Source organism: Alexandromys fortis, unplaced genomic scaffold, assembly GCF_014885135.2.
Source record: "Alexandromys fortis isolate MF-2015 unplaced genomic scaffold, M_Fortis_MF-2015_v1.1 scaffold_442, whole genome shotgun sequence".
Taxonomy (NCBI): Eukaryota; Metazoa; Chordata; class Mammalia; order Rodentia; family Cricetidae; genus Alexandromys; species Alexandromys fortis.
Window position 1 is genome coordinate 62988 of NW_026068312.1, and position 27691 is coordinate 90678.

General features: G+C 41.8%; 1 protein-coding gene and 1 long non-coding RNA gene across 2 annotated transcripts; one reads left to right on the top strand and one right to left on the bottom strand.

Annotated features, from left to right (window-relative positions):
* Window positions 1-3116: 3116 nt before the first annotated feature.
* On the bottom strand, window positions 3117-5037 carry LOC126495083 (uncharacterized). The gene is made up of 3 exons (XR_007590104.1): window positions 4912-5037; window positions 3754-3893; window positions 3117-3415 (listed from the first exon to the last, which is right to left on the bottom strand). It is a non-coding gene; the product is annotated as an uncharacterized lncRNA (long non-coding RNA).
* Window positions 5038-5150: 113 nt separating this feature from the next.
* Window positions 5151-27441, top strand: Znf449 (zinc finger protein 449). Its single transcript, XM_050132688.1, has 5 exons — window positions 5151-5211; window positions 7556-8001; window positions 9689-9893; window positions 23696-23809; window positions 23977-27441. The coding sequence occupies exons 2-5, from the start codon at window positions 7648-7650 to the stop codon at window positions 24858-24860; spliced, it is 1557 nt and encodes a 518-aa protein (XP_049988645.1). The 5' UTR covers window positions 5151-5211; window positions 7556-7647; the 3' UTR covers window positions 24861-27441.
* The last annotated feature ends 250 nt before the right edge of the window (window positions 27442-27691 follow it).

Consider the following 27691-nt stretch of genomic DNA (forward strand, 5'->3'; position numbering starts at 1 on the left):
CTACACGTGGAGGGTTTGGGGAGAGGGCCCCGTCAGCATTTATCTTTACCCCTTCCTTCCATCTTCTTCCAATAGAATCAAGCCTGTCTCTGACCACCAGAGAAGCTGATTTGAGAGCCATGAGTACCTCCAAGTCTCACTGCGAGCGATTTTTTCAAGTTCACAATTAACTCTTCTCTGAAAAAGGAAAAGCAGGCTGCCAACCCTGACTTTAGTAACTTATAGTGAAGGGCCCAAGAATAAGAATATAAAACTGTAGATTCCAGAAATAAGAATGTAAAAGTAAAGAAATATAAAGTTGTACGACTCGGAGAATGAGAGCAGGCTGTCAGCAGCTTGGTCAGCAGCTCAAGGATTAACAATTAACAGCAGGTTACTCCACTTTACAACTGACTGCTCTGTTAACAAGAGTGAAGCAGCCCTCTACAAACTGAGGGTCAGCTTTTAGATAACCCCCGTGACCACTCATGACGCGAGCTGAGTTAACTTTTAAATGATGGGATGTACGTGATTTTTGACTTTTTGGCTGTGCATTTTTCCATACCCTTCCCTGCCATGGGAAACTGGCAGTGTCTCGGGAGGTGCAGAGCCTTGGTAAACACTATCAAGGGATACCAGGGAAGACAATAGATTAAGAACAAACACTAGTTTAACTGAAAAAAAAAAAAAACTCTGTGAATGGAAATTGCAAAGAAGGGCAATTTGTATCTGAGTTTTACCTTGAGACTGTAAACATTCTTTTGCTATTGCCTAATTCTTGCTAAAAAAAAAAAAAAAGGAGGAGTTCGGAAGCTCTCCTTTGCCACAGCCTTACAAAACCCATCTCTGGTTGCAGTCTCAGCTAGCTGATAAGCTTTTTGTGCCCCATGAAGATTTTTTTAAATTTTTTTTTCCTAGAATCTGGTTTCTGGAATCGTTTGCTTCTGGTTTATTAGACTTCAGTGGTCTCTCCCTATCTTTGCACCACCCGTGTGGACCCGACAATAGTTTTAGCGCTAACTGTGTCAGCAGAGTGATTAAAATGCACACTCTGCCGCCCATCACAAACAACCTCAGAAGACTTGGAGGATTTCATCATTAGAGTTTTACCTATAGGGAAAGTGAGGCTAGGAGAAATAGTGTCTTGTGTTAGTGTCATGCAGATAGTAGATGACAGGCAAAATCTGAAAGCACCTTTATTCATTCATTCATTTATTTATTTATTAAGACAGAGTTTCTCTGTGTAATAGTCTGGCTTTGTAGACCACGCTGGCCTGGAACTCACAGAGAGAAAGCACCTCTTGATCTAAGGACACAGCTGATGTTTTTATTGAAGTAACTCCGTCTTCCTATGGAAGCCAAAAGCAATACCACAGTATTTACTAGAGTTGGGGTTTGTGGAGAAAGCTTCCAGACTAAGCTATAAAAGGCATCACAGGTAGAGATAGGACTTCTTAGTGTAATCCAGAAAATCTGAATGGACAATGAATAAGTGGATAAAAAAATAATATATACATACAGTGACATTTTAGTCAACCATAAAGAATGATATTACCAACTAGATGCGATGATGCATGTCAGGTATAATTCTTAAGAGGAGCCTGTTCGCCAACACAAGTAATTCCAATCAGACCAAATTAGACCGAATAAAAGATGCCCACATTTAATGCAGTGCTCCCAGATGGCCGGGAGCATGGTGAGGGGAAGAGAGTGAGGAGGAAGGAGACCATGGGAAACCCGAGACCACGTGTTCCTTTTCTGGGTGGCAGCCACAATAGCCTGTGGGAGTGGTCCGCTGCTTGGCAGGCTTTTTTAGACCCTCCTTGGGGAGGGGGTCACTGCTTGGCAGGCGTTCCTGGAGGTGGAGTCCAGACCAAGGCAACTCTCAGGGGGAGGGGTCTTCCAAAGATGAATGCTGGGTATTATTGTGCACACTTACAATCCTACTATTTGGAGGCCAAGACAAGAGGATCGTCTAAAAAGCAAAGAAAAACAAAAGAAAACAAAAGACAGAAAATGGAACTAAGACATTTTCAAGAAAATTGATAGAACTGGAGATCATAAATTAAAAGAACGTGAAGGTAAAAGGGAGATTATTAGGGACGTGGGGGTGAATATGACCACAGTATATGGCATGCATACATGAAAAGGCCATAAGGAAAATCTTTACTTTGCACAATTAGTATATGTTAATTAAAATAGTAGATGGAACATGTGGCCATATTGGTGTCTGAGGACCTTGCTGCCATGGGGCCACGCCAACTGAGTATGGCCTGTGCAGCCACATGGGGCTTCGACCAGGCTGGTGCCATGGGGCCATGTCTGGGTCTGTGGCCCAACAGCAGCCAGGATCTGGACTGATGTGCATGGCTGGGTTACCACAGAGGGTCATAGAAACCATGCATGTTGAAATCCAAGGGCCACGCTGAGCCAGCATGGTCCCTCACTGGCCCCAGAAGAGGTGTCCCTGCCTCTGCTGGACACTGCAACAGGAGAGCTGGCAATGCCCCTCCACAAGAGAGCTGACCCCAGCACTCAGGAGAGATGGCCCCGCCCCTCACCACAGGCTTGGGAGAGCTGGTCACAGATGACACGGGCCTAGGAGAGCTGGTTCTGCCCCTCACCTGAGGGGGTAGTCCCAATGGCCCAGCCTAACCAGCTCAGCTACCAACCAGACCCACATCCTGGGCCTTGGGTTGGCCCACCCTAGCATCTACCCCATCTATGACCTGATGGAGTCAGTGAAGGGACTGGTCCTGCAAAATGATACCGCAGGAGCTCCATGACTCGGGGCAACAGCAGGGTATCTGAAGGGAGTTTTGATGAGGACCCAGTGATGATGGTGTACCAGAAACTAGAGACGTTGAACCAGACCAATGAGTCATTGCAATGAGCATTTTTACAGGTGGGACTGACTGGACACAGGGTATATATACTGCGTGACACACTGCAGCTCCCGATGCCACTAGGATGAAGGAAGAGATATTGGAACAATGAAGGATCTTTTTTGTTATTTGTTTGCTTTGTTTTATTTTTAATTAATTTGGGGGGCATACTGCAGGGGTGAGGGGCAGATATGGAGGGACTGGGATGTAAGCAGGATTAGGGTGCATGATGTGAAATTTCTAAAGGATCAACAAAGAATTATGTTTAAAATAAAAAAAAAACAGAAAGAAAAAGGTAGATGGATAATATGATACAAACACATTATATAAAGGCATTTTCAAAGAATAATTATTTTTAGAAAAGAAAAGGGTTGGGAATGTAGCTCAGTGGTAGAGTACTTAATTAGAATGCATGAGGTCGGCTGGGCAGTGGTAGTGCGGCCCTTTAATTCCAGCACTAGGGAGGCAGAAGCAGGAGGATCTTTGTGAGTTCGAGGCCAACCCGGTCTACAAAAGCTAGTTCCAGGAGTGGCTCCAAAGCTAGAGAAACCCTGTCCAAAAAGAAAAAAAAAAGGATGCATGAGGTCCTAGGTTCAATTCCAACACCAGTTCCCAGAAGAAACAAAAAACAAAAACAAAAAAAAAACCTGAGTGCAGCAGTCAGACAACAAAGAGAACCGTCTCAGACCTTAGAGCCAACTACGAAGCAGAAAAATGAAGCAGAAAAATCTTCCCTCGTAACCTACTCTCCAAACCTTACAAGCACTCTCCAAACAAATCACATGAGTTTTTTAAACACACACACACACACACACACACACACACACACACACACACACACACACACACACACAGTTATAGCTTCTTCACAGCTCTCTGAGTACAGCACCTTCACTTTGCTGTGGATTTCCTAGAACAGGCTGGTCAGGAACTAACTGCTCTGGCATCAGCATCCCCATGCTCTGCTCCTCGACGCACATCTTAAGCTGAATTCACCCATGGCAGTGCCCCAGGGAATGCTTAAGGGTTCTTTTGAGAAAATGAAAAATAGAACGCCTCTTGGAAACAGAATTCTCAAAAGCATAGGTGGGCAGCCTCTAGGGATGTGTCTTGGGTCCAGCAGGGACAGGTTGTACCTCCACACACAACTGCAGTTTTACTATCAATCACCCTTTCCAGTTGGCTTTCAGATCAAAAGAATAATCAGACTCCCATACCACCTTAGTGGAGATCAGTTACTCTTGCTATCAAGAGAGCAGCAGTGAGTTCGCAGGACTTTGGAGTCAGGGGCTCCAGCTCAGCTGATGAGAACAACTTTGGCTTGGGTGGAGCTGTCTTCAGTGCCTGCCAACAACCCCACTCCTCCCATGTCTGTCTCACTTCCCAACAGATCCTCAAGGAGACACAGGAACAGGAAGTTTGTTCCTCGCTATCTTGGGCCCACTCAGGCCTAGATACAGAATCTCAGGCAGACCAAAAAAAAAAAAAAAAAAAAAAAAAAAAAAAAAAAAAAAAAAAAGCCCTAGCACTAAAATCAGGCACCCATAGACCAATAGCCCCAATAGCCCCAGCTTGGTCCCAATATGAGCGCGGCGGTTTTCCAGTTAGCACCATTGTATCTGGTGGCCATTGAACTGAGTCTCAATCCCGAGAGTGGAAAGTTTGTTTCCAGGGGCGGGAACAGTGGGGGACCAATTTGAAGTAGTGCCGGCGGGCTAACCCTAAAACTCCAGAGACCACTGGTGGCCGTACAAAGGTTTCGCTAGATGGAAGCTCCAAGTCTCCAAGAGAAAAAAAAAAAAAAAAAAACACCTAAGATGTATCCCCAAGGCCACTGTGACACACAGAGAAGACAGATCAGATTCAGCATCCCAGAAAAACTATTAAAGTGCGAATCCTTAAGCTCCAAGCTCTTTCGCTCTCCAGGGTGTCGGGTGGGGCCCAGAAACGTGAATTTTAAAAATGCTTTCCCTAGAACCTCCCCCCTCGAGGCTTGAGAATCACTGCGTAGGTCAAGGCTGTTTTAAAAGAAGTTATTCCCCCCCACCTGCACTGATAACTCTAAAGCTGCTGGGCAGACGTCCTTACTTGACTCAGGACTCAGGGCTCGTCCCACCCACTCCCCTAGGACCCAGAAGCTATAAGACCGGAAATAGGAGCTCTTCCAAAGTCGCTTGAGGCTAGGTGGAAGACTGGGAGAGTCCTAGCCCTTCCCACGTCAGCATCCTTCTGGGCTAGAAGAGCGGGCAGCGCGGAGCCTACCGGGAGATGTAGTACTGAACGCGGCTCCGCGCCTGCGCCTTGAGCAGTTGCCGGTGAGCTTGGGAGAGCCGTGGGCGCAGAGGCGGTGAGTCCCGGAGCGGCCAGAGGGCGTGGCTGTCCCTGGGGCGCGGGCGCGGGTAGCGGGGCTCCTTTCGCTGGCTGGGGCCACACAAACTGGCAAATTTCATATGTGCCCTGGGCGCCAGGCCCCAGGAGCAACGAGGAGCGGCGAGCCCCTCTTCGTTCAGGGACCCCGCCGCCGCTCCCTGCGACCCGGCCAGGCCTTGCTGGGAGTCCTCCAGGACTGGGAGTGCCCATCTGGGTGGTCGGGCATCGTCATCTAGGAGCCAATCTAGGAGCTTTTGGGGGAACCACATCCCTAACACTGGCATCGGATTTTAAGCCAGCTTTTAGGCTTTTGGGGGACATGTCACGCCTGCCGTTTCCCTAAGCGCCCTCTTTTCTTACATTGCTTTACGGGTAGGCCCTGTGGGTGGATACACTAAGGGGAGGTGAGAGAGAGAAAGAGAGAGAGAGAGAGAGAGAGAGAGAGAGAGACAGAGAGAGACAGAGAGAGACAGAGAGAGACAGAGAGAGAGAGAGACAGAGAGAGAGAGAGAGACAGAGACAGAGAGACAGAGAGAGACAGAGAGAGAGAGACAGAGAGAGAGACAGAGACAGACAGACAGAGACAGAGACAGACAGAGAGAGAGAAACCACTGTTCCTTAAAGAAAATTTTCACTAGGTAGGGCCCAGGAAAGGAAACTTAGAGGGTCGCTTCCCCGGTAGACGTGGTGGAAGGTTTTGGGTCAGCCAGGGGAAGGCTAGCCAGCTGTGAGGCTGGAGAAGATTAACTGAGTGGGTCCACAGCCAAAAGACTGCAGATCTTTGGGTGTCCTCCAGCAACGGTTACACGCCTGGGCTCAGGAAACTAGAAGCTTCCTAGGAAGTAGCCTTGACCAACGAGAAACTTCACTTAAGTTTTTACCTTGTGCCAGGCACGCTGCTATTCACTTTTGGTGCCATTTGGTCCTTGAAGGATATTTTTATGAAGTTGATGCTATAACTATGTGTGTGTTGCAGTCAGGGGCATTTGGGTGTGACGATTACACAGCAAATTATGCCTAACCCCTGCTACAGAAGCATAGGTCACTGTCCCTGTGACAGGAAGCATACATAGGTTACCTGTCACGGTGACGGGAAGCATAGGTCACTGTCACGGTGACGGGAAGCACGCATAGGTTACTGTCAGGGTGATGGGAAGCATATATAGGTTACAGTCACGGTGACAGGAGGCATAGGTCACTGTCACGGTGACGGGAAGCACGCATAGGTTACTGTCAGGGTGATGGGAAGCATATATAGGTTACAGTCACGGTGACAGGAGGCATAGGTCACTGTCAGGGTGGCGGGAAGCACGCATAGGTTACTGTCAGGGTGATGGGAAGCATATATAGGTTACAGTCACGGTGACAGGAGGCATAGGTCACTGTCAGGGTGGCGGGAAGCAGGCATAGGTTACTGTCACGGTGATGGGAAGCATACGTAGGTTACAGTCACGGTGACGGGAGGCATAGGTCACTGTCAGGGTGGCGGGAAGCATGCATAGGTTACTGTCACAGTAACGGGAAGCATAGGTTCCTGCCACAGTGACGGGTGATAAGGAGTCAGTTTCGGATCAATTGACTGAATGGGAGGAGAATCGGACTATTATTTTCTTGACTCACATCAGAAATCTTAAATAAGACAGGTATATACGGAACTGCCTCAACAAATGCAGAGAGACGAGGGGGGGGGTCCATAGTATACCTGCATGTACAGATCCTGAGCCCTGGCTTGGCATATACATGGCCAACCCTGTGACCCCACAGGTCACACTAAAATGTCTTGACACTTTTAGTTATTTCAAAAGTGTTGCATTATCCCTATTTTTTTTTTTTTTTTGAAATCTCCCTATAGGAAAAAAGACTTGGGATTCGACTGGGGATAGGATTAAAAGCCAGCAGATCAGTGGGGGCATATAAAAAGGCAGTTACCTTTGTCATTGTAAGATATTAGCAAAGTGCTTCTGGTAATGTTATTTCCTGAGCACCTTAAATTTATGAGGCATAACTGAGAAAGCAAGTTGAATTTTTGGTTAAACTTAGCATACCATATGTTGTTGTTATCATATCGAACAGCATGTTCTAGAGGATATGTGGGGGAGCTCTTGAGATTTTTAGAAATATTAGAAACTGATTGTGTCTATAGATGTTGTTCTGGGAGGTGCGTCCCCAGCTTCTATCTGACTTGCAAAACCGCCAGAAAAGACTGTGAAGTGTTCCTTTCAGTCTTTGTGGGAGAAAGCAAAGCTCAGTAAGTTAAAGACGGTGAGTGTGCCATCTTGTAACCGTTGCTTTTTCTCCTTTTTATGTTTTCCTGTCTTCAGCTGTAGGTGGCTCCCCCAGATCATTACAGAGAGGAAAAACCTGGACTCTGAGCCATAGACCCCAGATAAACTGTAAAACTCTCGAAGAGGTGATGGCGGTGGCCCTGGGTTGTGCAATCCAGGCCTCCTTGAACCAGGGCTCTGTCCTGCAAGAGTATGACACAGACTGTGAGGTCTTCCGCCAGCGCTTCAGGCAGTTCCAGTACACAGAAGCTGCGGGGCCTCATGAAGCCTTCAACAAACTCTGGGAGCTTTGCTGTCAGTGGCTGAAGCCAAAGATGCGTTCTAAGGAACAAATCCTGGAGCTGCTTGTGCTCGAGCAATTCCTAACCATTCTCCCCACAGAAATAGAGACCTGGGTGAGGGAACACTGCCCAGACAATAGAGAAAGAGTTGTGTCCCTCATTGAAGACTTGCAGAGAGAGCTTGAGATACCAGAACCACAGGTGAGAAAAAAAAATATGGAGTCTCTGTTCTTAGGGGAACAGAAAGAGGTACCCAGGCCAGGGGTCTGTATCCATCATTTTGACTCTGATTCCACAGCCCCAAAACTTCTCCAGAGACTTTTCCAGGGTTCTCTTCTGCTGGAATCAGCATGTGGGTCTGAGATTCTCCCCCTGTATCTGACCCCATGCCCTCTCTAGGACACACATATGAGAATGCCCCATTTGGTATTATTAAATGAAATTTGCAGACAGCATAGCTTATCTAGAAATATCAATTACAGTTATCCATACTCTGCTCTATGGCTTCCTAGCCAGTTCCTGTCATGGTATGATTGATTGTGACCACTAAGTTTCTAGGGGTTTTTACTTTGTTAATGGCTTTCTTTTCAAAACAGAAGAAGGAGAGGATAGGGTGAATGTGGCCTGCACATTCTAAACTCTCTACTATTTGTTTCTTTCCAGAATGATCTGGCTGGCATTGAGTCAAGTAGAGTCTAGAGAGAGTACAAGGAAGGCAGCGCAGTTTAGTGTAAACTGATATGCATTTCTCCAGTGCATGTGATCACTGCATGGGAGGACATGAAGTGGTCACATGCCAACCCCTCTGCTTTCAATTACTGTGATGGGACAGTCAGGAATTCTGAGCAAGGCTCCAGTGCTATGAGCAGTGTTGTCCCTGGTGATGTGATTGTACAGAGTGGCCAAAAAAATCAGTTCTTGGTAAAGGAAAAGAAAATCTGTGGTTTTCTCTGGTTCGCACAAAAGTGCTAAACTAATAAATGTGCAAAAGCTGTTCAGTTTCTGCCTGATCACCAGGATGTGGTTCATACTAGGTTCTTTTCCTCTACATGAAGATTTGAAGAAGGAGTCCCATGTTTGGGAGAGCGTAGGAAGAGCTCTGATTGTAAGTGATGTGCCCATTGCTGGCCCATTAAATTCCAGTAGCACCGGCTGCCCGCATATTGCCTTGTATTCAGAACCACCTCTTGACGCTTCTGCTAGGGAAACCATCGGTGAACACAGGGCACTTTTCCCAGAAGGCAATAGCAAGAGCTTCTGTCTGACATTCACAGTCTCTGGGGCATGGGACACAGATTACTAGAGCAGTTGGCTTCACCGCAAGTAGTGGCTTGCCTGGGAAATCACCAAGGTCCCTGCATCCCTAGGGAGTACTTTTCATTACTTTCCTTAGCTTCCTGGTTTGGGTGAAAATAGATGATTTTTGTCTTTGGGAGGTCTGGGCATCTCTGCACATCTCTGGAGTTGCAAACCACTCCTGGCACTTGATCACTTAAATGCACTTAACAGTGCAGCTGGACCAGCTGTGAGTGTGAAATGCACACTCCCCAGAGACTTTGTATGAAGGAAGGCGCAGATGGAATAACTCACTAGGAATTATTTTTGTTGATTACTATTGAAATCCTGGTACTTTGTAGATGTTGTAATAAGGTCATCCTGGTACAGTCAACTTACCTGTTGTTGATTGATGGTTAGCTGGTTGGTTGTTATTTTTTTTTTTTTTTTTTTTTTTTTTATGCATTGCCTCCCAGAACCCCTGGAGACCTTAAAGCTACATCTGTGGCTCATGGTACTATTGGTGAGGAATGGCTGACTTTGAAAGTGGTAAACTGGCTTTCGTTCCAGTGGAGTCTCGACTCCGGAGTGATGTGTGTGGCCTCTCTCTCAGATTGACATGGATGACATGCTCTTGGAAGAACTGGCACCAGTTGGAACAGTACCCATGCCATCCACCTTGCACCTGGAGGCACCTGCGCTCCAAGTAATGGAACCTGTCCAGGAGCCCCCGGTGCCAGATGCCTGGATGCCACAAGCAGGGCCACAGGAGCTGAGCTACAGTGCTAATGGTGAATGCCAACCCTTTCTGGACCCTGGTAAGACACGACTTTTCTTTTCATTCTGGGTTTGTGTTTGAGAGCTAAAGAACTTGGAAGGCTTTGGTTTGAGTTAGAAATATGAATCCCCCAATGGCCCTGAACCACTGCCATAAAGAAGTGAAGGGCTGAGAACAGGAGGAAGATATCTTTTTCTAGGTCCCCCAGTGCAGTGAGTGATGTGCATCAGATCGAGTGGCCTTGGGAGTTGGGTATAGTGATGGCCTTGCCCAAGAGACTTTTCACCAAGAATGTTATTTGGGAAAACCTCTTGTGGGAGTTCGGATCCTCTGGTGAAAACACAGTTGTTCACCAAGTTTTGAGCCTGTGATGTGAGGTAGAGGGAGGGCGAGTTAGTTCCTTTTATGGCATACAAAGTCCATTTTAGAAGAGGACTTTGCAACATGCTCCCTTCAGATCCTTAAAAAGGATGCGGTTCTTTATAGAATAAGGTGAAAAAATGTCAATTTCACCATGCTGTGGTGGCACATGTCTTTATTCTCAGCACTTGGGAGTCAGAGGTAGGCGGATCTCTCTGAGTTCGAGGTCATCCTGGTCTACAGAGTGAGTTCCAGGACAGCCAAGACAATACAGGAAAACCCTCTCTCAAAAAGCAAAACAAAAAAGGTCAATTTCATAAAACCCCTGACTAGAACGGTATTTTTAGAATGTGGTGAGGAGACCTCAGACATTAGTTTAATACAGATAAATGCTATACACACTAGTGTTTGAAGCTCACTGACTCTGGCATAACAGGCGAGTTCTAGGAGCTAGGTCCAGTAGAGAAACGCAGCTGGGCCCTGTAGCCTTTGTGCCCTTGTGTTTTCCTTCCCTTTGGGGTTCTCTGCTCCATTTCTCCCCTCACTGGCTCATGTGTGGCTGGAACCCTGACTCCTGGGGGCGGTACATCTTGAACATGTTGGCTCTTGGACTAAACTGGGTAACACTGAGACAGCAAAAGCAAACAGCAAAATGGAAATCAGTGAGAACAACCCAAGTTACCAAAGCAAAGTGCCCGATGCATGAGTAACTAGCAACAGCTAAGGCCTAGAATTCCTTTTTACAATTCCGTATTATTAATACAGCCAAGATTAGGAGCACCTGAAAAGAACCAGGCCAGACACTGGGAAATTGTTGATGCACAAAGCAAAAAAGCAGCCTTCGCCATTCTGGAGCTCTAAGTCTGGTGGGCAGTTGACACATTCCATGTATGATATGGAAAGTCATCCTGGAGGGCATAGGTGACAATGAAGCACATAGGAAGACACCTTACCACCAGTTAAGAGAACTGACTCCAGGAGGAGGGGTTGGGGGAATGCCTATGGGAAGGGACCAGGATGGGCTTGCTGAGTGAGAGCGGTGCATACAGCGGGGAAGAGGACTCTGAGCAGAAACACTAGGGCCAGAAAGAACACCTGCATTTGCACTGGGAGGGGCCGACTGGAGCACGAGCCAAGCTGGTGATCATGGAGAGGAAAAAGCAATTTCAAAAATATCCAGCCTATGTGAAACATAGGACTTGTGACTGACTGACTGGTTACTGAGTAATGAACGAGAAAGGTGAAGGATGCAGCCTAAGTCTCTGGCCTTTGACCTGGGTAGATGGGAATGTCACTCACTGGTATGGAGAACTCAGAGGGAGACTGGCTTTCAAAGGTCAAGATAAGCTTAAGGTATGACCACACCAGGCCAGAATAGTTTTAAATGATGGTAAGAAAGAAAAAAGAAACACTGTAAAGTCCATACTTACAGATATTGGTTGAAGCAGAACTATATAATATTGTTTATATTCTAGTATTTATATTGCCTTCATTTCATAATCTGTTGAGAAGTTTAAATTTAGCTGGGCGATGATGGCACATACCTTTAATCCCAGCACTCACAAGGCAGAAGCAGGCAGATCTGAGTTTAAAGCCAGCCTGGTCTACAGAGTGAGTTCTAGGTCAGCCATGGGTACACAGAGAAACCCTGTCTTGAAAAACAAATGAACAAAAAACCCCCAAAGTTTAAATTTTTGTACATATATGTTTGCAATTAATTTTAGAACTTAGCCATCCTACTCAGTTATAAGTCTATATACTCATTCTGATTTTGCATGTGATTTCTTTCTTATCTCAGTATTGCACATATATAATCGCAGAGCAGTAGTATTAATATTATTAGTCATATTCATTTTCATACTTTCTAAAGCACATTGATGTAGACGGAAGTTTCTGTCCCACCCAGTCCCAAAGCCATTCAGTCCCAAAAAACACACATAGGCTTATAATAATCATAAACTGTTTGGCCTATTGATTAGGCTTATTACTAACTAGCTCTTATGACTTGCATTCCCTCATAATTCTTGTCTTTGTTTAGCCATGTGGCTTGGTACCTTTTCTCAGTGAGGCATTCTCATCTTGTTTCCTCTACATCTGGCTACTGACTGCATCTCTGCCTTTTCTCTTCCCAGAATTCTCCTAGCCTGGTTGTCCCACCTATACTTCCTCCCTGGCTACTGGCTAGTCAGTGTTTTATTAAACCAATATGAGTGACAAATCTTTACAGTGTACAAGAGCATTATCCCACAGCACATTGACATTCAGTGTATTTTTAAAAACAGGTCTAATGTATTAATGAAGCAAGTATTAAATAAAAATCAGAAGAAATTAGCCTGTTTAAAACGATATAAAATGGTGCAAGACTTATTATCACATTATTTATTTAAAAGTTCCTTAAAGTTTTGATTTTTAAAAAAATAAAAGCATCTCAATATTTTGCATGATAATCATATTGGAAATTGAATGAATGATCATAAGATAATGGTTAGTAGGGAAATAAATGTAAAAGTTATATATGAATTTGAGTTTATCTGAAAATCTGGACCATATCCCCTGTTGGTCAAAAATGAACTTTTGGAGGATATATGTATTGCAATTTATAATAAAATAGTCCCACACTAGCCCAGAATGGAGTATAATAAAGGTTTATTTATTTAGGGGTAGTCTCACATAAAAAGCAGTGACCAGTAGTCCTCTGAGTGAGCAGGGAACTAGAACCAAATCCAGCAGCCAAGGGCTCTCATGTGCCCCTATATCTGCATATATAGTACATATGACCATGGCCAAAGTGGGCCAGCATCCCAAAGGCCATTGGCTGAAGGAGTTTCCACAGCACCTCCCCATTTTGTCTAAATAAGAGTTCCAAACCCAATACAAAACTATATATAATAGGAAAAAATATCAAGTATAAAAATTAGAATTACAACAAGCATAAACAATATCAAGCAAGAAACATATGCTAAATGTTTTAATAGTTATCCTATTCTAAGGAGCCCAAGTCTTATATTAGAAATGGCTTGGTTAAGTCATGAGAGGAAAGTAACTATGGCTATCTAGTCTTCAACCCCATAAAAGTCCTGAAAAGGGAAATAATATTACTTGAGTAAACAGGAAGCACAATCAAGCAACTTCCAAAAGGTTTAAGAAATGACAGAGACAACAGGCTACCTGGGCAATCACCCAAAGTCTCATTTGCAACACTGGAGCAACCATCTTTGGCTAAGGTCTAAAGTATCTGAAAGACCATTTTCAGAAGCAGGAAAATTTTCAAAACTGTCTTACCCTGTCTTGGCAAGGTTTGACAGTCTTTTTGCTTGTATTCTGCTTGTCCAGTCTGGACACCATGCATTTTGTCAGCAGTTGAGCAGGGGCAGTTCTTTGTTCAAAGGCCAGTTTTACCAAGAAAACAAAATCCAAGTGGAGTGTCTTCGGTGCCCAACATTCTCTCAGGAATAGATTGGTGCTGCCAGGAGCAATTGTGACTCATATCAACAGAATACTAAGTTATTTAAATGCCATGTTCTACAGCTCTTTGAAGTGGATGAAGATTATCTATATATGCAGAATACAATCTGTATGAAACTGAAGAACCTGACTAGTATAACCATAAGTATGACAAACATCGATGACTATTGTTCTATAATTCTTAATACCTATATAGCTTAAAGACTAAGGCTTTATATTAAAATAGTAAACAATCTTTAAACAACTGTGAAGCAAATTGGGACAGTGACCTCCAAATGTAAACAATATATAAATATTTTGATCAGAGGTAGAAATGTATAGTGCAATATGATAAATATATTCTAAAATTGTATCAGTATACAAAATATCTTAAGCAGAGGTAGAAACATGTACGCATACAATATGATAAAATAACTTTGTATAGGTACACAAATGTTGTAAACAGAAATAGGAGAATATTCAATATAACAAATATAATTTGAATTTGTATCAATATACAGGAATCTATACCAATATGTTTTCTATAAATAATAGCTTACACGTATTCTCACTATCACTATTATTATTAGTGTGAGTAAGCTCACACTAATCTACCTATTATCCCATCCAATTCCTTCTTTGCCTTAAGATATCCCTTATCCTACTTAATTTCTACCCCCAACTGTATACCACTTAGAATCAACCCCAATAAATGTCCCTAACCCTGAGGACAAACTTTGTTGGGAGAGGGACGTCGTTTTCTAGAATTACTTCCTGCTCTCATGGGGGTGATTTATTTCTATGGGATCCTGTAAAAAGTAAAATGATGGTTAAGTTCTAAAATTACTGTCTGGTGTAATTGCAAATAGTTTCTGAAGTAGTCAGTCGGGCTTTTTGAAGTTATGTATATGTATAGGAGTCATTTAATCATAGTCACTAACCTATTGCCACATTTGTTAATTGCAAAATTAAGAACTTAAATGCAAACTACAAATAGAGCTAACAAAGACAAAAGCTTTAAGAATCCCTCATTGCCAGGTGGTGGTGGCGCACGCTTTTAATCCCAGAACGTGGGAGGCAGAGGCAGGGAGGCAGAGGCTGGAGAGATGGCTGAGTGCTTAAGAGCTTAACTTTATGCCTGACACCCTAGAACTTTGGGATACTGTAGACTATCTGCAGTCAGAAAGAAAAAGGGTAAGGAGGCGCTAGGGCTGAGTGCTTAAACTGTATCATGTAAACTATAATTAGTGCCTCACAGCTAGAACACATTTTCAGTTGCCTAAGCTTTGGATTTTTTGACTCAGTTAATGAGATTTCACTCTGAGTACATGAAAGATGCCAAAGAACACACCAAAAGATTCTTTTTCTTTTATTGTTTTGTTTTTAGAAACAGGTTTTCTCTGTGTAACAGTCCTGGCTGTCCTGGAACTCTGTAGACCAGGCTGGCCTTGAACACAGAGATCCTCCTGCCTCTGCCTCCTGAGTGCTGGGATTAAAGGTGTGCACCACCACCACCCAACCTAATTTAAAAAAAATGTGTGTACGTCTGTGTGTGGATGTTTGCCTGCTAGTGCAGGTGCCCACGGAGGCTGGAAGAGGGTGCTGGAGTCCCTGAAGCTGTAGTTACAGATGGTTGTGAACACCTGACGTGAGTGTTGGGAACTGAACACTCGTTTCTGAAAGAGCTGTGCATGCTCATAACCACTGAGCCATCTCCCTAGCCTGAGAAGAATTTTATTTTTTTGGTTTTTCAAGACAGGTTTTCTCTGTAGCTTTGGAGCCTGTCCTGGAACTAGCTCTTGTAGATCAGGCTGGCCTTGAACTCACAGAGATCTGCCTGCCTCTGCCTCCCGAGGGCTGGAATTAAAGGCATGCACCACCACCACTTGGCTCCTGAGAAGATATTTTTAATAAAATAAGTTTATGTTTATTTATTTTGTGTGTGTGCATGTGTTGATGTCCATGCATGTGTAAATGTCAGAAGAGAGTTTGCAGGAGTCACTTTTCTCCCAGCGTGTGAGTTCCTAGTGTCAAACTAGACCTTCATGCTTGTAGGCAAACTGTTTTACCTGATCACTAGCTGAGAAGGCTATTGTGAGTTAAATCTCTTCAGAATTCCCTGTTCCATTAAATGTTAATATAGGTAATATCTAATGCCCGGCTATAGTAATGATACCTCATAGAGCAGTGCACCCTTAGTAACATGGTCTTTGCTAAGTGGAGCTTAGTAAAATGATTGGCTGAACATTAGTGAAGGATCTCTTTCTTAACCTCCAATTGTTTTATATCATCACACTCTACTATATTATTTCTTTTGTACCATAGTCTACAACTGTAAATCGCCTCTGAAGTTTAGCAGCTTAAAGGAGAAAATGAAAAGAGGGGGGTGCTTTTAAAAAATATAGACTTTCTATGAACCAGGAATTTCCAGAAGATTTACAGCGTTTCTGGCTCAGTCTCCGTGAGCTAGCAGAACCCTCAGTTTCTTGCTAAGGGGACTTCTCCATATGCCTGTCCTCCAGACAGGCTTCCCTCATAGGAGATGATCTAAAAGAAAGCAAGACACGTGCCACAATGTTGTTGGTAACCCAGTCACACACCGTCACTTCTGCAATTTTCTCTTTAGAACAGAGTCACAGATCCACCCACGCTTAAAGGGGAAAAACATCACACTCGATGAAGGGAAGACTGTAAAATAATTTGATGGCTTAGCTTATTTGAAAACAACCCATTCTTTCTTGCATTTAAAAATTGGACCCATTTTCAACAATGATTTAATCGCATGTGAGGGCGGGACGCCATTTACTTGTGTGTAGTTATCTAGCTGTGATTTCATTAAAAGCCTAAAAGTAAAAAGCCTCTTATTTTGCACGGAATGTGCTTATGACAGAAGGCCCATAGGTTTAGTTTACCGTTGGACTGATTGTTGGACATCGATTCTCAAGAAAGGACTGCATTTACATTTTGTAGATTACTGTTGTTTTTATTAAGTTTTAGAGTCAGCTCACTGTGAGGATTGTGTTAAGTCTGAAGATAGTTTGGAGAATACTGCTGTATTAATGATACTGTATTTTATGATGCCTGAAACGTGTTTTTATTTATTTGGACTTTCTCAGGTGTTTTCAACAGTGTTTTAGAGTTTTCAAAGTATAGATTTTTACACTGAGCTTATTAAATTTGTTCTTAAATTATTTTAGTCATATTAATGTGATCATTAATGGGATTGTCATATTCAGTGCATTTTGGATTGTTCTTTGAAAATATATAGAATTACTATTGATTTTTCCATATTGATCATGTAGCCTACAAACATACTTGCCTTCTTTATTATGATAGATTCTTTAGGGTTTCCTGTATATGTATAAAATTATGTCACCTATGAAAGGTAATAGTTTTGTATCCTTTGTTGTGTAGTTTCCCTTTAGAGCAATCTTAAATTGAAGTAGTAAAAGTACATCCTTGTCTTGTTCCAGGTCTGGGAAGAGTTTTATTTCTTCTTTCATTATTACTTTTATATTAGGTGTGGAGGCTTTCATAGATAGAATATATCAAGTTGAGGAGATAATTTTTCTATTCCTACTTTGAGTTTTTTTTTAATTTGGGTGGCAATATTTTTGGATATATCTTATTAATGAATTGTTCTTTTACTCACTATAAAATGATACCCTTTATAAATAGTAAGTTTTGGGTTTCAGTATCTGAGTTGTCTATCTGTCTTATGAATAATATTTATAGAACATTCCCTTTAATATCTTGGAGGCAGAGGCAGGCAGGAGGATCTCTGTGAGTTCAAGACCAGCCTGGTCTGCAGAGCGAGTTCCAGGATAGCTAGAGGTGTACAGAGAAACTCCGTCTTGAAAAACAAATGAAAGCAAACAGGGAGTGCAAAACTCCAGCAGGAGCTCTGCCTTTCCACTGAATTGTGTAGTCCGCTCAGATCTAGCCTGGTCAGTATGTAGTTGGAGTTACAGATGCCATTTTATTTAGTCTTCTATATAACTCTCTTCTCTCTCACACACGCACTGCTTTCTCTTGTGTTAAGTGAATATAGTGTAGCACTTTGCTTTAATGAACATTCCCTATTTCTAAGTTAGTTCTTAAGTAGATGATTACAGCTCCCTATTTATGCTTAAACTTATCATCAGTTCAGAGTTATATTAACAATGTCATTAAATACAGAAACGTTAGTGCTATATAGGTCTATATTCTTTACCTCTGTACTAGAATCATATTCTCAAACCTGGTATAAGCCCCACAATACATTGCTATAATTATTACTCCACAAGGTTTTCAGGATTTTAAAAAGAAATGAATGAGAAAGGAAAACAAATTACAGCTTTTTTTAGCTTTATTGTCATGTACAGTTTTATTTCTTTAGAAGGATTTGAGCAGGCAACTCTAGTCATTTCTTAACCATGTACCGAGTTTTCTCTCACGTGCCTCATATATGGTGCTATTGACAAATACAGTACCTTCCTACATGGCATAGAACTTGTTTTCTCAAATGTTTGAGACAAAAGAAACAGACTTTTTGATTTATAATGTCTTTTCCAATTACATGCTACTTTTATTTGTGCTATTTTTTTTATGTGGCTTCAAGTTACTTTCTCAGAATCTCTCACTTTCAGACTGAGAGATTACCCTTACTTTTTTTTTTAAAACATATATAGTTATTTTCAGGCAAGTCGGCTAGCAGTGAATTCTGTTTTGTTTTTCAGGGATACCTTTATTGCATGTTCATTTGGGAAAGACAGATTTCTTGAATATAGGATTCTTTTTTCCTTCCTTTTTATTTATTCATTTACGTATTTATATTTTATATGCATTGATGGTTTGTCTACATGTCTGTCTGTGTGAGGGAGGGTATCAGATTCCCTGGAACTAGGGTTACAGACAGTTGTAAGTTGCCATGTGGGTTCTGGGAATTACTCAGGTCCTCTGGAAGAGCAGCCGTGCTCTTAACCTCTCCAGCTCACTTTTTATTTTCCTTTAAGCACTTTGACTCTGTCGCCCCACTGCGTTTTAGCCTCTTGTTTGTAATGGAACTCAAAGTTTCATTTCAAACTAAATTGGTATAATTAAATCTTTATTTGACTAATTTGGGGTTTAACGTCTTAGTAAATTTGCTTGCTACTAACCTTAAAACTTTTATTACATTCATTTATTTGTATGTGTGTATATAAAAGTTCCTGGAATTGACTTTAAGTCACTGAGTTTGGCTGCAGGGGCCTTTACCTGCTGAGCCCTTATACTGCCCTCCTCTACTAACTTTAATCTAATCAGATTTAATCTCTATGTAAATAGTTCACTTGTAATTGGGGGTCATTTTTCTGATTTTCAAGGCCTCTCTCTCTCTGTCTGTCTCTCTCTGCTTGTGGATCTTCTGTAATTATCCTACTTGGAATTCATTGACCTTCCTAGGTATGTAGGGGAGTTCTTCTCAATATACTTGAGGGATTCTAGCCATCATTTCTTTTACTATTTCCTCTGATGCCCTACAGAAATACCTGTCATTCCAGAGTGATCATGAAGAAGTTCTGTCAGACTGCTTTCTAATCCGTAGCTTATAGGGGGCTAGAAATCACTAAAATTACCCAGTCATCAACTTAACCTGGAGCACACACCATAGACAGCTCAACAGGTGGAGAGTGTCCTTTCCAAGTGCCTCAGTTGGCCTAAACCTCATATAGGCAGCTCTGCTGGTTTCTGCGTCTTCCAGGCCGCTGCTCTGCTCTCAGAGTCTTCTTTGCAGCTTGCCTGGTCTGAGAGTTTTCTTTGAAGCTTGGCTTGTTTACTCCTGGAACGAAGGGGCCCAGTGAATCTGGCCAGTTTCAGGAACTTTCTAGAGTTTTTTTTTTTTTTTGAGTTTCTAGACTTCTTTTGAATAGTTTGCCTTCTGTCTTAAAGGCTTCCCTGCAGAATGAAGTGTTCATTTTTTAGAGGAAACTGCTATACAACACATTTAAGTTACAGTTATTACAGTATATTATCTAAAAATGCCATTTCCTTAAAAAAATAAGATATGCTTGTGAACATAAAAATATACACATACTGGAATGTGGAATGTAGTCCAGGCAGACCTAGAACTCACTATGGAGCCCATATTGGCTTTTTTTTTTTTTGAGGCAGGGTTTCTCTATGCAATAGTCCTGACTGTCCTGGAAATCTCTCTGTAGACCAGGCTGGTCTTGAACTCATACAGATCTGCCTGTCTCTGCCCCCAGAGTGCTGGGATTAAAGGTATGCGCCACCACTGCCCACCCATATTGGCAGTCTTCTTGCCTCAGGCTCCAAGGTGCTGCAGTTAGTCATGAGCCAGCACAGCTGATTGACCATCACACTTTTACAAACATCTGGTCACTTGTCCTTCTGTTGATTTCATTACTAATTCTTTTGCTGTTATTTTTTCTCTTTTTTTCTTTCTTTTTAGTTTTTTATATATACACTGGATAGTAATCCTCTAAGATGAATAACAAAGATTTACTTTTACCCATTCTTTAAGCTATTTCATTACTATTAATTGTTTCCATTACTGTTCAAAGGTTTTTTTTTAACTTAATAGGATCCCACTGGCCTGTTCTTACTATTATTTTCCAAGATTTGGAGTTCATTTCTGAAAAGTTTTACTAATATCTATATCAGGACATATTCACCATGTTTTTTTCTGGTGGTTTAAAAGTATCAGGTCTAACATTAAGGTCTTTGATTTTTTTCTTTCTTTTTGGAGACAGGTTTTCTTTGTGTAATCCTGGCTGTCCTGGAACACTGGGATTAAATGCATGTGACACTACTGCCTGACTTCTTTGAGGCATTTTAAATTATTGGTAGGGATAAAGTCTTAATCATTGGCATGTAGAAGTTGGGTAGTGGTGGTGCACACCTTTAATCCCAGCACTTGGGAGGCAGAGGCAGACAGATCTCTGTGAGTTTGAGGCCAGCCTAGTCTACAGAGTGAGTTCCAGGACTGCCAAGGCTACACAGAGAAACCCTGTCTCAAAAAACAGAACAAAAAGTAGCATTTACATGTAGATAAATTCTGTTTTCCAGGTACCATTTGTTGAGGAGACTATTTTTTTTCCTCCAAGTTTTATTTTTGGCAACTTTGTCAGTATGGTTCTATAGTGTAATTTGAAGTCAGGTATGATGATGCCTCTGGCATTCTGCTTTTTAGTCAGGGTTGCTTTCGCTATTTGTATCCTTTGTGCTTCTGCATGAAATTTAGGGCCGATTTCTAGTTCTGTGAAGAATGTAGTTTGGATTTTGAAGGTTAGTTACACTTAACCCACAGACCACTTTGGGCGACAGTGCCATTTTTACAATTTTAATTCTGCTACTTTGTGAAGTTCCTCAGTCTTCTAGTATATTCCTGTGATTCTTTCATACATGTTTTGTAGTTATATTATAGAGGAATTTTGCCTCCTTGGTTAGATTTATTCCTAGGTACTTAAAAATATTTTATTGTTAATTATGTGTGCATTTGGGGTGCATGAATACAGTGCCTGCAGAGGCCAGAAGAAGGCATCAGATCCCCCAGACCTGAAGTTACAAGCAGCTGTCTTCTGATGTGAACAGAGAAGTACTGCTTTTGCCATTTCTCCAGCCCCTATTCCTAGTATTTTTTATGGTATACTAGATGGCATTTTTTTATGATTTCTTTCTCAAGGGCAAGTTTTATATAAAAAAAAATGTTACTGGATCTTCTTTGTTGATTTCATATCATGCCTGTTTGCTGAAATTCTATCAGATCTTTGATTCTTCTATCTTAGGGTCTAAATATAAGAATTTATCTTCAAATAGGGATATTGGGCTTCATCCTTTTCCGTTTGTTTCACTTCTATTTCTTTCTCTTGTCTTGCTGCTCTGGCTAAGATTTCAGGTCCTATATATTAAGAGTAGTGAGAAAGGCTAGCATAGAGCTTTCAGAGGCTTTGGTTAAGTCTTTTCCAGCAGCCAGCTGATTGATTGGCTGTCTGGTCTAACACTTCCTAGATTAGTTAGTGGATTTTCCTTTGGGTTTCGGGAGACAAATAAATGTAGGTAGCTTTGAATCCTGGAGCAGTTCAGAGAAGACCTTCAGATGGCTGCAGTACGGCAGCATGATTACGTGGTGGGAAGTAGGGAAACTTCCGCCAGTGCCGGGATGCTATGCGAAGTCCGTGTTCCAGGTCAAGGCTGTCTTTTGCATACTAGGGAAGACTGCATTTTCTGAGTTTCTCCTTTTCTTTACTCCAGCCCCTGCCAGCTACTGTGCTATTGCCATGTACAAGGATGCTCTTTCTTGTCCTCTGTTCTACTCTCCAGAAAGATTTGCATTTTCTCCTATCTCTGCCTTACCACCAACAACTAACACCAGCTACCTCAAGGGTAGTTAGCTCCTCTCTGTTTCAGTCCTATTCCCAGGAGAACTTGGCAGTGGTTGGGTGGGTATAATCTGCCATCTTGGACTGTTACCTGAATCAGTATTTTACACATTAGCTTGTTAGTCTCTTCCCAGTTTTAGTGTGTGCCCTCTGTTTCCTCGCAGCAGCTTTCCTTTGGGGTGTGACCCTCAGCTTTTTTGTCTATCCCATATTACCCCTTCATCTTATCTTAACTTTGAAATCCAAACAAAAATCAAATAGCGAATTTTGAAGCATATATCTTCTTTTTGAGGCAGGTCTCACTCTGTAGCCAAGGTTGACATGGAACTTGAAATCCTTCTGTCTGAGCCTGGAATTATAGCATGCACCGTCACGCCCAGCGCAGGAATCCATTTGAGCTCCCGATCTTTCATTTGTTAGTCTTAAAATTGAAACATATGGTTTCTTCTTGATAAAACAAACAAGGAACTTCTGTCCATTTCTCATGCCTTAATCTAAAATACAAATTAGTATTTGTCTGCATGTACCATTTTAATAATTCTAACATTTAACCATCAGCCTGTTTGTTAGCTCATTTCCATACCAAATGTTCCTGTAGAGCAGTGTGCATGGCCAGCAATGAGGAGGATGGAGAAAAAGAAACAGGAAAAATAGGGTGCCAATGAAGGCTGAAATGGTGGGAAAGCAAGAAGTACTTAAGATGCTGGGCAGAAAGAACCACCTCTGCCAAAGCTACTTTGGGGTTTGATCCTCAGAAACACATCTATCTTATAGCTGCTAAATTTAAGAGTAATAATAAATACAGAGATAATGAATTTTAAAAAGATGTTGGGAAGAAACACTACCTAGCAGTTCATTTGGGTTATTTATTTTGAAGTGCCCTTTCTAGACTCCTGCTGACACATAAAGACTACCTTTTGCTGCTGCCAATTAAGTACAATACAATGGAAATGTTTCTGTGAAGGGATCAAGTGAGCTTATTCCAGTAAGCAATTTCCTAACACGTGTGTTCACACCGCTCTTCTCCGACACCTGTGTTCACACCACTCTTCTCCGACACCTGTGTTCACACCGCTCTTCTCTGACACCTGTGTTCACACTGCTCTTCTCTGACACCTGTGTTCACAGTGCTCTTCTCTGACACCTGTGTTTACACCGCTCTTCTGGGCACATATGTTATATCACTCTTCTCTGACATGTATGTTGATACCACTCTTCTCTGACATGTATGTTTAGACCACTCTTCTTTCACATGTATGTTTACACTCCTCTTCTTTGACACGTTTACAGAACTCTTCTTTGACACGTATGTTTAGACTGCTCTTCTTTAAGCACTCAATAACAGTAATTCCCAGTTTTTAGTATGCCAATATTCTATGAAGATTTACTCCATAGTTTATCTCTAGCATAAATAAATGTATTATCAAAATAGATACAGAGCTAAATGCATTGCTTTTAGCACATGATTCATTCACCTGAAATCACAAAAAGATGGCCTTCTCAACTGTTGTTTTGTTCTTATCTTTTCAAAAGACTCTTCTAAGTGACTCCAGATGAAGGAACAATTTGGGGAGGATATGAGTATTTAGAGGCTATATATCCATGTAGTCAGCCTATATGCTAGAAAAACCTTGATGAACCACACTGTCATGCTTCCCCCTTTTGCTTCTGTAACCAGGTTATCAGTTACCAAAGCTTGACATGAACTTCCCATTGGATCATAGAGAAGAGTCATGGGTAAAAGAATTACAGGATCCCAAAGATATGAAACAATTGCTTGATCCCAAGATTGGTAAGTAATGGTTCCTTTCTGGTCCTGGGAAGGAGGGGAAGAAAGTGCAGTAACGGGGGTGAGGAGCATGGAAGTGTGTCTAGGCCTTTCTACGTTCACTATTTACTTTCCTCCACTGGTTCTCCTTTCCGAACACAGTGACATCTTCAGTTTCTATTTCTTCTCAGGTTTTGAGATGGGGCTAGAAAATGAAGAAGATCCTTCAAAAGAGAAAAAACTGGAAGATATGTACCCTTTTGTGGTAACTTTAGAAGGGAATGCTCTCCATGGTCCCATCCTGCAGAAAGACTATGTGCAGTTAGAAAACCAGTGGGATCCACCCCCAGAGGATTTACAGACAGACTTAACCACACTTGGAGACCCTCAGAACCCCACTCTAGGAGAGACACCTGAGACCTCCAATTTAGAAGAACCTCTCAGCCCGAAGCCTCCAAAGAAAAAGAGTCCTGGAGAGAAACCTCACCGATGTCCTCAGTGTGGAAAATGCTTCGCTCGGAAGTCCCAGCTTACTGGGCACCAGAGAATTCATTCAGGGGAGGAGCCTCACAAATGCCCTGAATGTGGAAAAAGGTTCCTGCGGAGCTCAGACCTATATAGACATCAGCGACTTCACACCGGAGAGAGACCCTACGAATGTACTGTATGTAAAAAGCGGTTCACTCGGCGCTCACACCTTATTGGGCACCAGAGAACCCATTCTGAAGAGGAAACATATAAATGTCTTGAGTGTGGGAAAACCTTTTGTCATGGATCGAGTCTTAAAAGACACCTGAAAACCCATACCGGTGAAAAGCCCCATAGATGCCATAATTGTGGAAAGAGTTTTAGTCGCCTGACGGCGCTCACTTTGCACCAGAGAACACACACGGAAGAGAGGCCCTTTAAATGTAGCTACTGTGGGAAAAGCTTTAGACAGAGACCGAGCCTTGTAATTCATTTGAGAATCCATACAGGGGAGAAGCCATACAAGTGCACTCACTGTTCTAAAAGCTTCAGACAGCGAGCGGGCCTTATCATGCACCAGGTCACACACTTCAGAGGACTTCTTTAAGAACTCTTAAGGGAAGCGGGTCCTATGACAGTTACCATTGGAGCCTATAGGAGCTGTTTACCTTAGAAGCCTTTTGTCTGAACTTAGAAGTACAGGTTTGATGGTGCTGTTTTTAAAGCCCATCTTTCAAGGAGTAGGAGTTCTAGGGTGACTACCTATCCTTGCAGTTTTTCTGAATTTCATACATTCTGTCTTTTTTCTGTTGTTTAATTGCAATGGAAAGTTTTGATTCCAAGGCAGTTAACTGTATGATAAGCACAAAGCATAGGCGTGGTGGCAGTCGTTTATAGATAGGACCAGCGTGATGGAAGCACAGCAGTGGAGCTCCTCCCCACTCCAGAGTTGCTGAAGGCGGTCACTCACATAGACATGCCTCGTGTGGCAAGAAATGAGGCAGTGAATTTTGTCTAACAATACAAACGTTTCAGGAGGATTAGGGAGAGAATGCCTTTGGCCGAAGGAGCAGGCTTGTTTCCCTTTCCAGTCTTATGCTTAGAGCTGTGACTTTGAGCTCGGACTTTTGCGGGGTTCGCTGTTCTGCTTAGCTGGCCGTCTGGAGTGATGGGGACTCCTATGCTTCTGACTGCTAGGTCTAGCAGAAGTAACTCGCAGTTGAAGTTGTACAAGTAGAATCTCTCTTTATCTGGATGGACTGAAGAACAAGTATCGTGGCTTTTTGTTCTGCTTTGGTATTCTCTCACGTTTATTTCAGTGCTTTTGAAACTGTGTTCATTCTTTATTCAGTGTCTCCCTAAGTATGTGTCATAGAAAACTTCGTTCTGCAAGTGTTCTGCAAATCTTTGTGGAAACTGCTTCTAGCTTTTGTCCTTCCTAGATTCATGATGCTCACTCATCAGCATATGAGACTCTTGGAGAGGGCGTAGTTTAGTAAAGGAGGCTAAGGCACCTCTTGTAGCTCAGTGCTTTCCAAACTTATTTGACCCCTGAACCTTTGTCATGTACTCATAGTAATAGCTTGCAGGACTATTCTGCAGGTATCCCTTGGGACACACTGCCTTAAACCAGTATGTCTGTAGCTATCAGTGTAGTCCTGTAGCTCTAAACCTAGTTATTTCCAATTTCAAGGATTTTATGAAAAATCATTTGAAAATATGCATCTTTTGTATTATACACACATCATTTCAAGGACATTAAGATCACTAAGTGATATAATTTGTGGGTTACTTAATGATTTGCAGCCTCTGAATTTTAATTATACTTACACATCATTTTCAGAGATGACAGTCACTATGTCACATAAGTTATGAATTACCTAGTGATTCTTGATCTTTTTGAATTTTACTCATAATCACACACACAAACGCATACATACACATACAGAGTTGCTACTTATATAAGTGTTCTAAATGTAATCATAGTAACAACTCAAGTCTCATAGTAAGGGAGAAAGTCATTATCAATTGAAGCTGTTGATATGTGAAAATACTCGTTGAGCTTAGTCCTTGTTATTAGATACATGAAATGGGACATTCAAGTATATTCCCTTTATGAAGATGCACAGTCATCTTTAAAGTAGAACTAAGGAAAATGTATCTCTTCATTGCATTCAAGTTCTTTGAAGTGATATGTAAGTATTTGGCGGGTATGTATTATGTGCCTAACTTGTCCTGTTCTAGTCTTAATTGAAGCTAGTAACAAAACATAATTCATGTGTAAGGCTCATAAAACTTTATAATATCTCTAGTTAAACAAGAGTTGGGAAACAAATGGAAAAAATACAAGAGAGCTTATAATTAAGTGCCAAATCATATAAAGTGCCAGAGCCAGGATGTGTCTTTAATTCTTGGCATCCAGGTCCCTGTATGATGCTGCTAATAATTCTGGGATTCAAATTAGACCCAAGGAACATAGGAGGAGTCTGAATGTAGAGATTAAAAAATACAGAATGTAGTGGCTTCTCTTTCTCTCTTGTGGAATTGCATTTAAACCAGAACAGTGCCTTAGAATGGATGTACCCAACCGCTCTGTATTTATACACTATTTTAATAAAGTGGAAATGTGTATGCTCTTTTTGATTCTCTTGAATTGAATAATCATTTGAACAATTTAGAGCTACTTCCCTAAGTGGGGGCAACAAGCACCCCGATAGACTTCTCTGTGCCCATCCCAAGTTGGACTCGCTTTTCTGACTGCAACCCTAGTGCTGTGGTTAGCTAGCCGGACCAGTGGCAATCGTACTATAAACTGTATCCCCTCCTTTGTCTTTATTGTGAGTAGATTTTTACAGGGTAGAAAACATTTGTGGAATTTTTGTTACTGTGCCCTGTGTAGAAAAATAACCATTAATAAACGATTGTGGCATAACATCAAGAAGCATGTGAAGTAGTTCTTGGAAACAGGTTGCACTGTTGGTACACTGCATGTGCCTGATTGGAGCATCACCTACCTCCTATCATAAAGGGTGATAAACAGCACTCACCTGATAAATACTATGAAGACTGAAATATATTTTGTTCAGGCCCTACACAGTATTAGCATTAATAAAATCAAGCATATTGTACTTTATTTCTTTCTAATGTAATAATAAAAACATTTGAGATTATGGGTTTTCTCTTAAGTATGGCTTTGGTCACATTCTGTAATTTTTACACATAATTTTTCTTGATTATAAAGTTGTTATAGTTTTCATTATAATTTCCCCCTTTTAGCCCAAGTGTTGCTATTTTCATGTTCATTTTTGGTTTTGCTTTATTGCAGTCGAAAAAAATGGTTTCATTTCATTGCTGCTTTTAAACCTCATTTTAAAAAGACTTGTATTTATAAAATTTGTTAAGCATCCTAAAAACTATAGAAGATAAGGTGTCATTTGT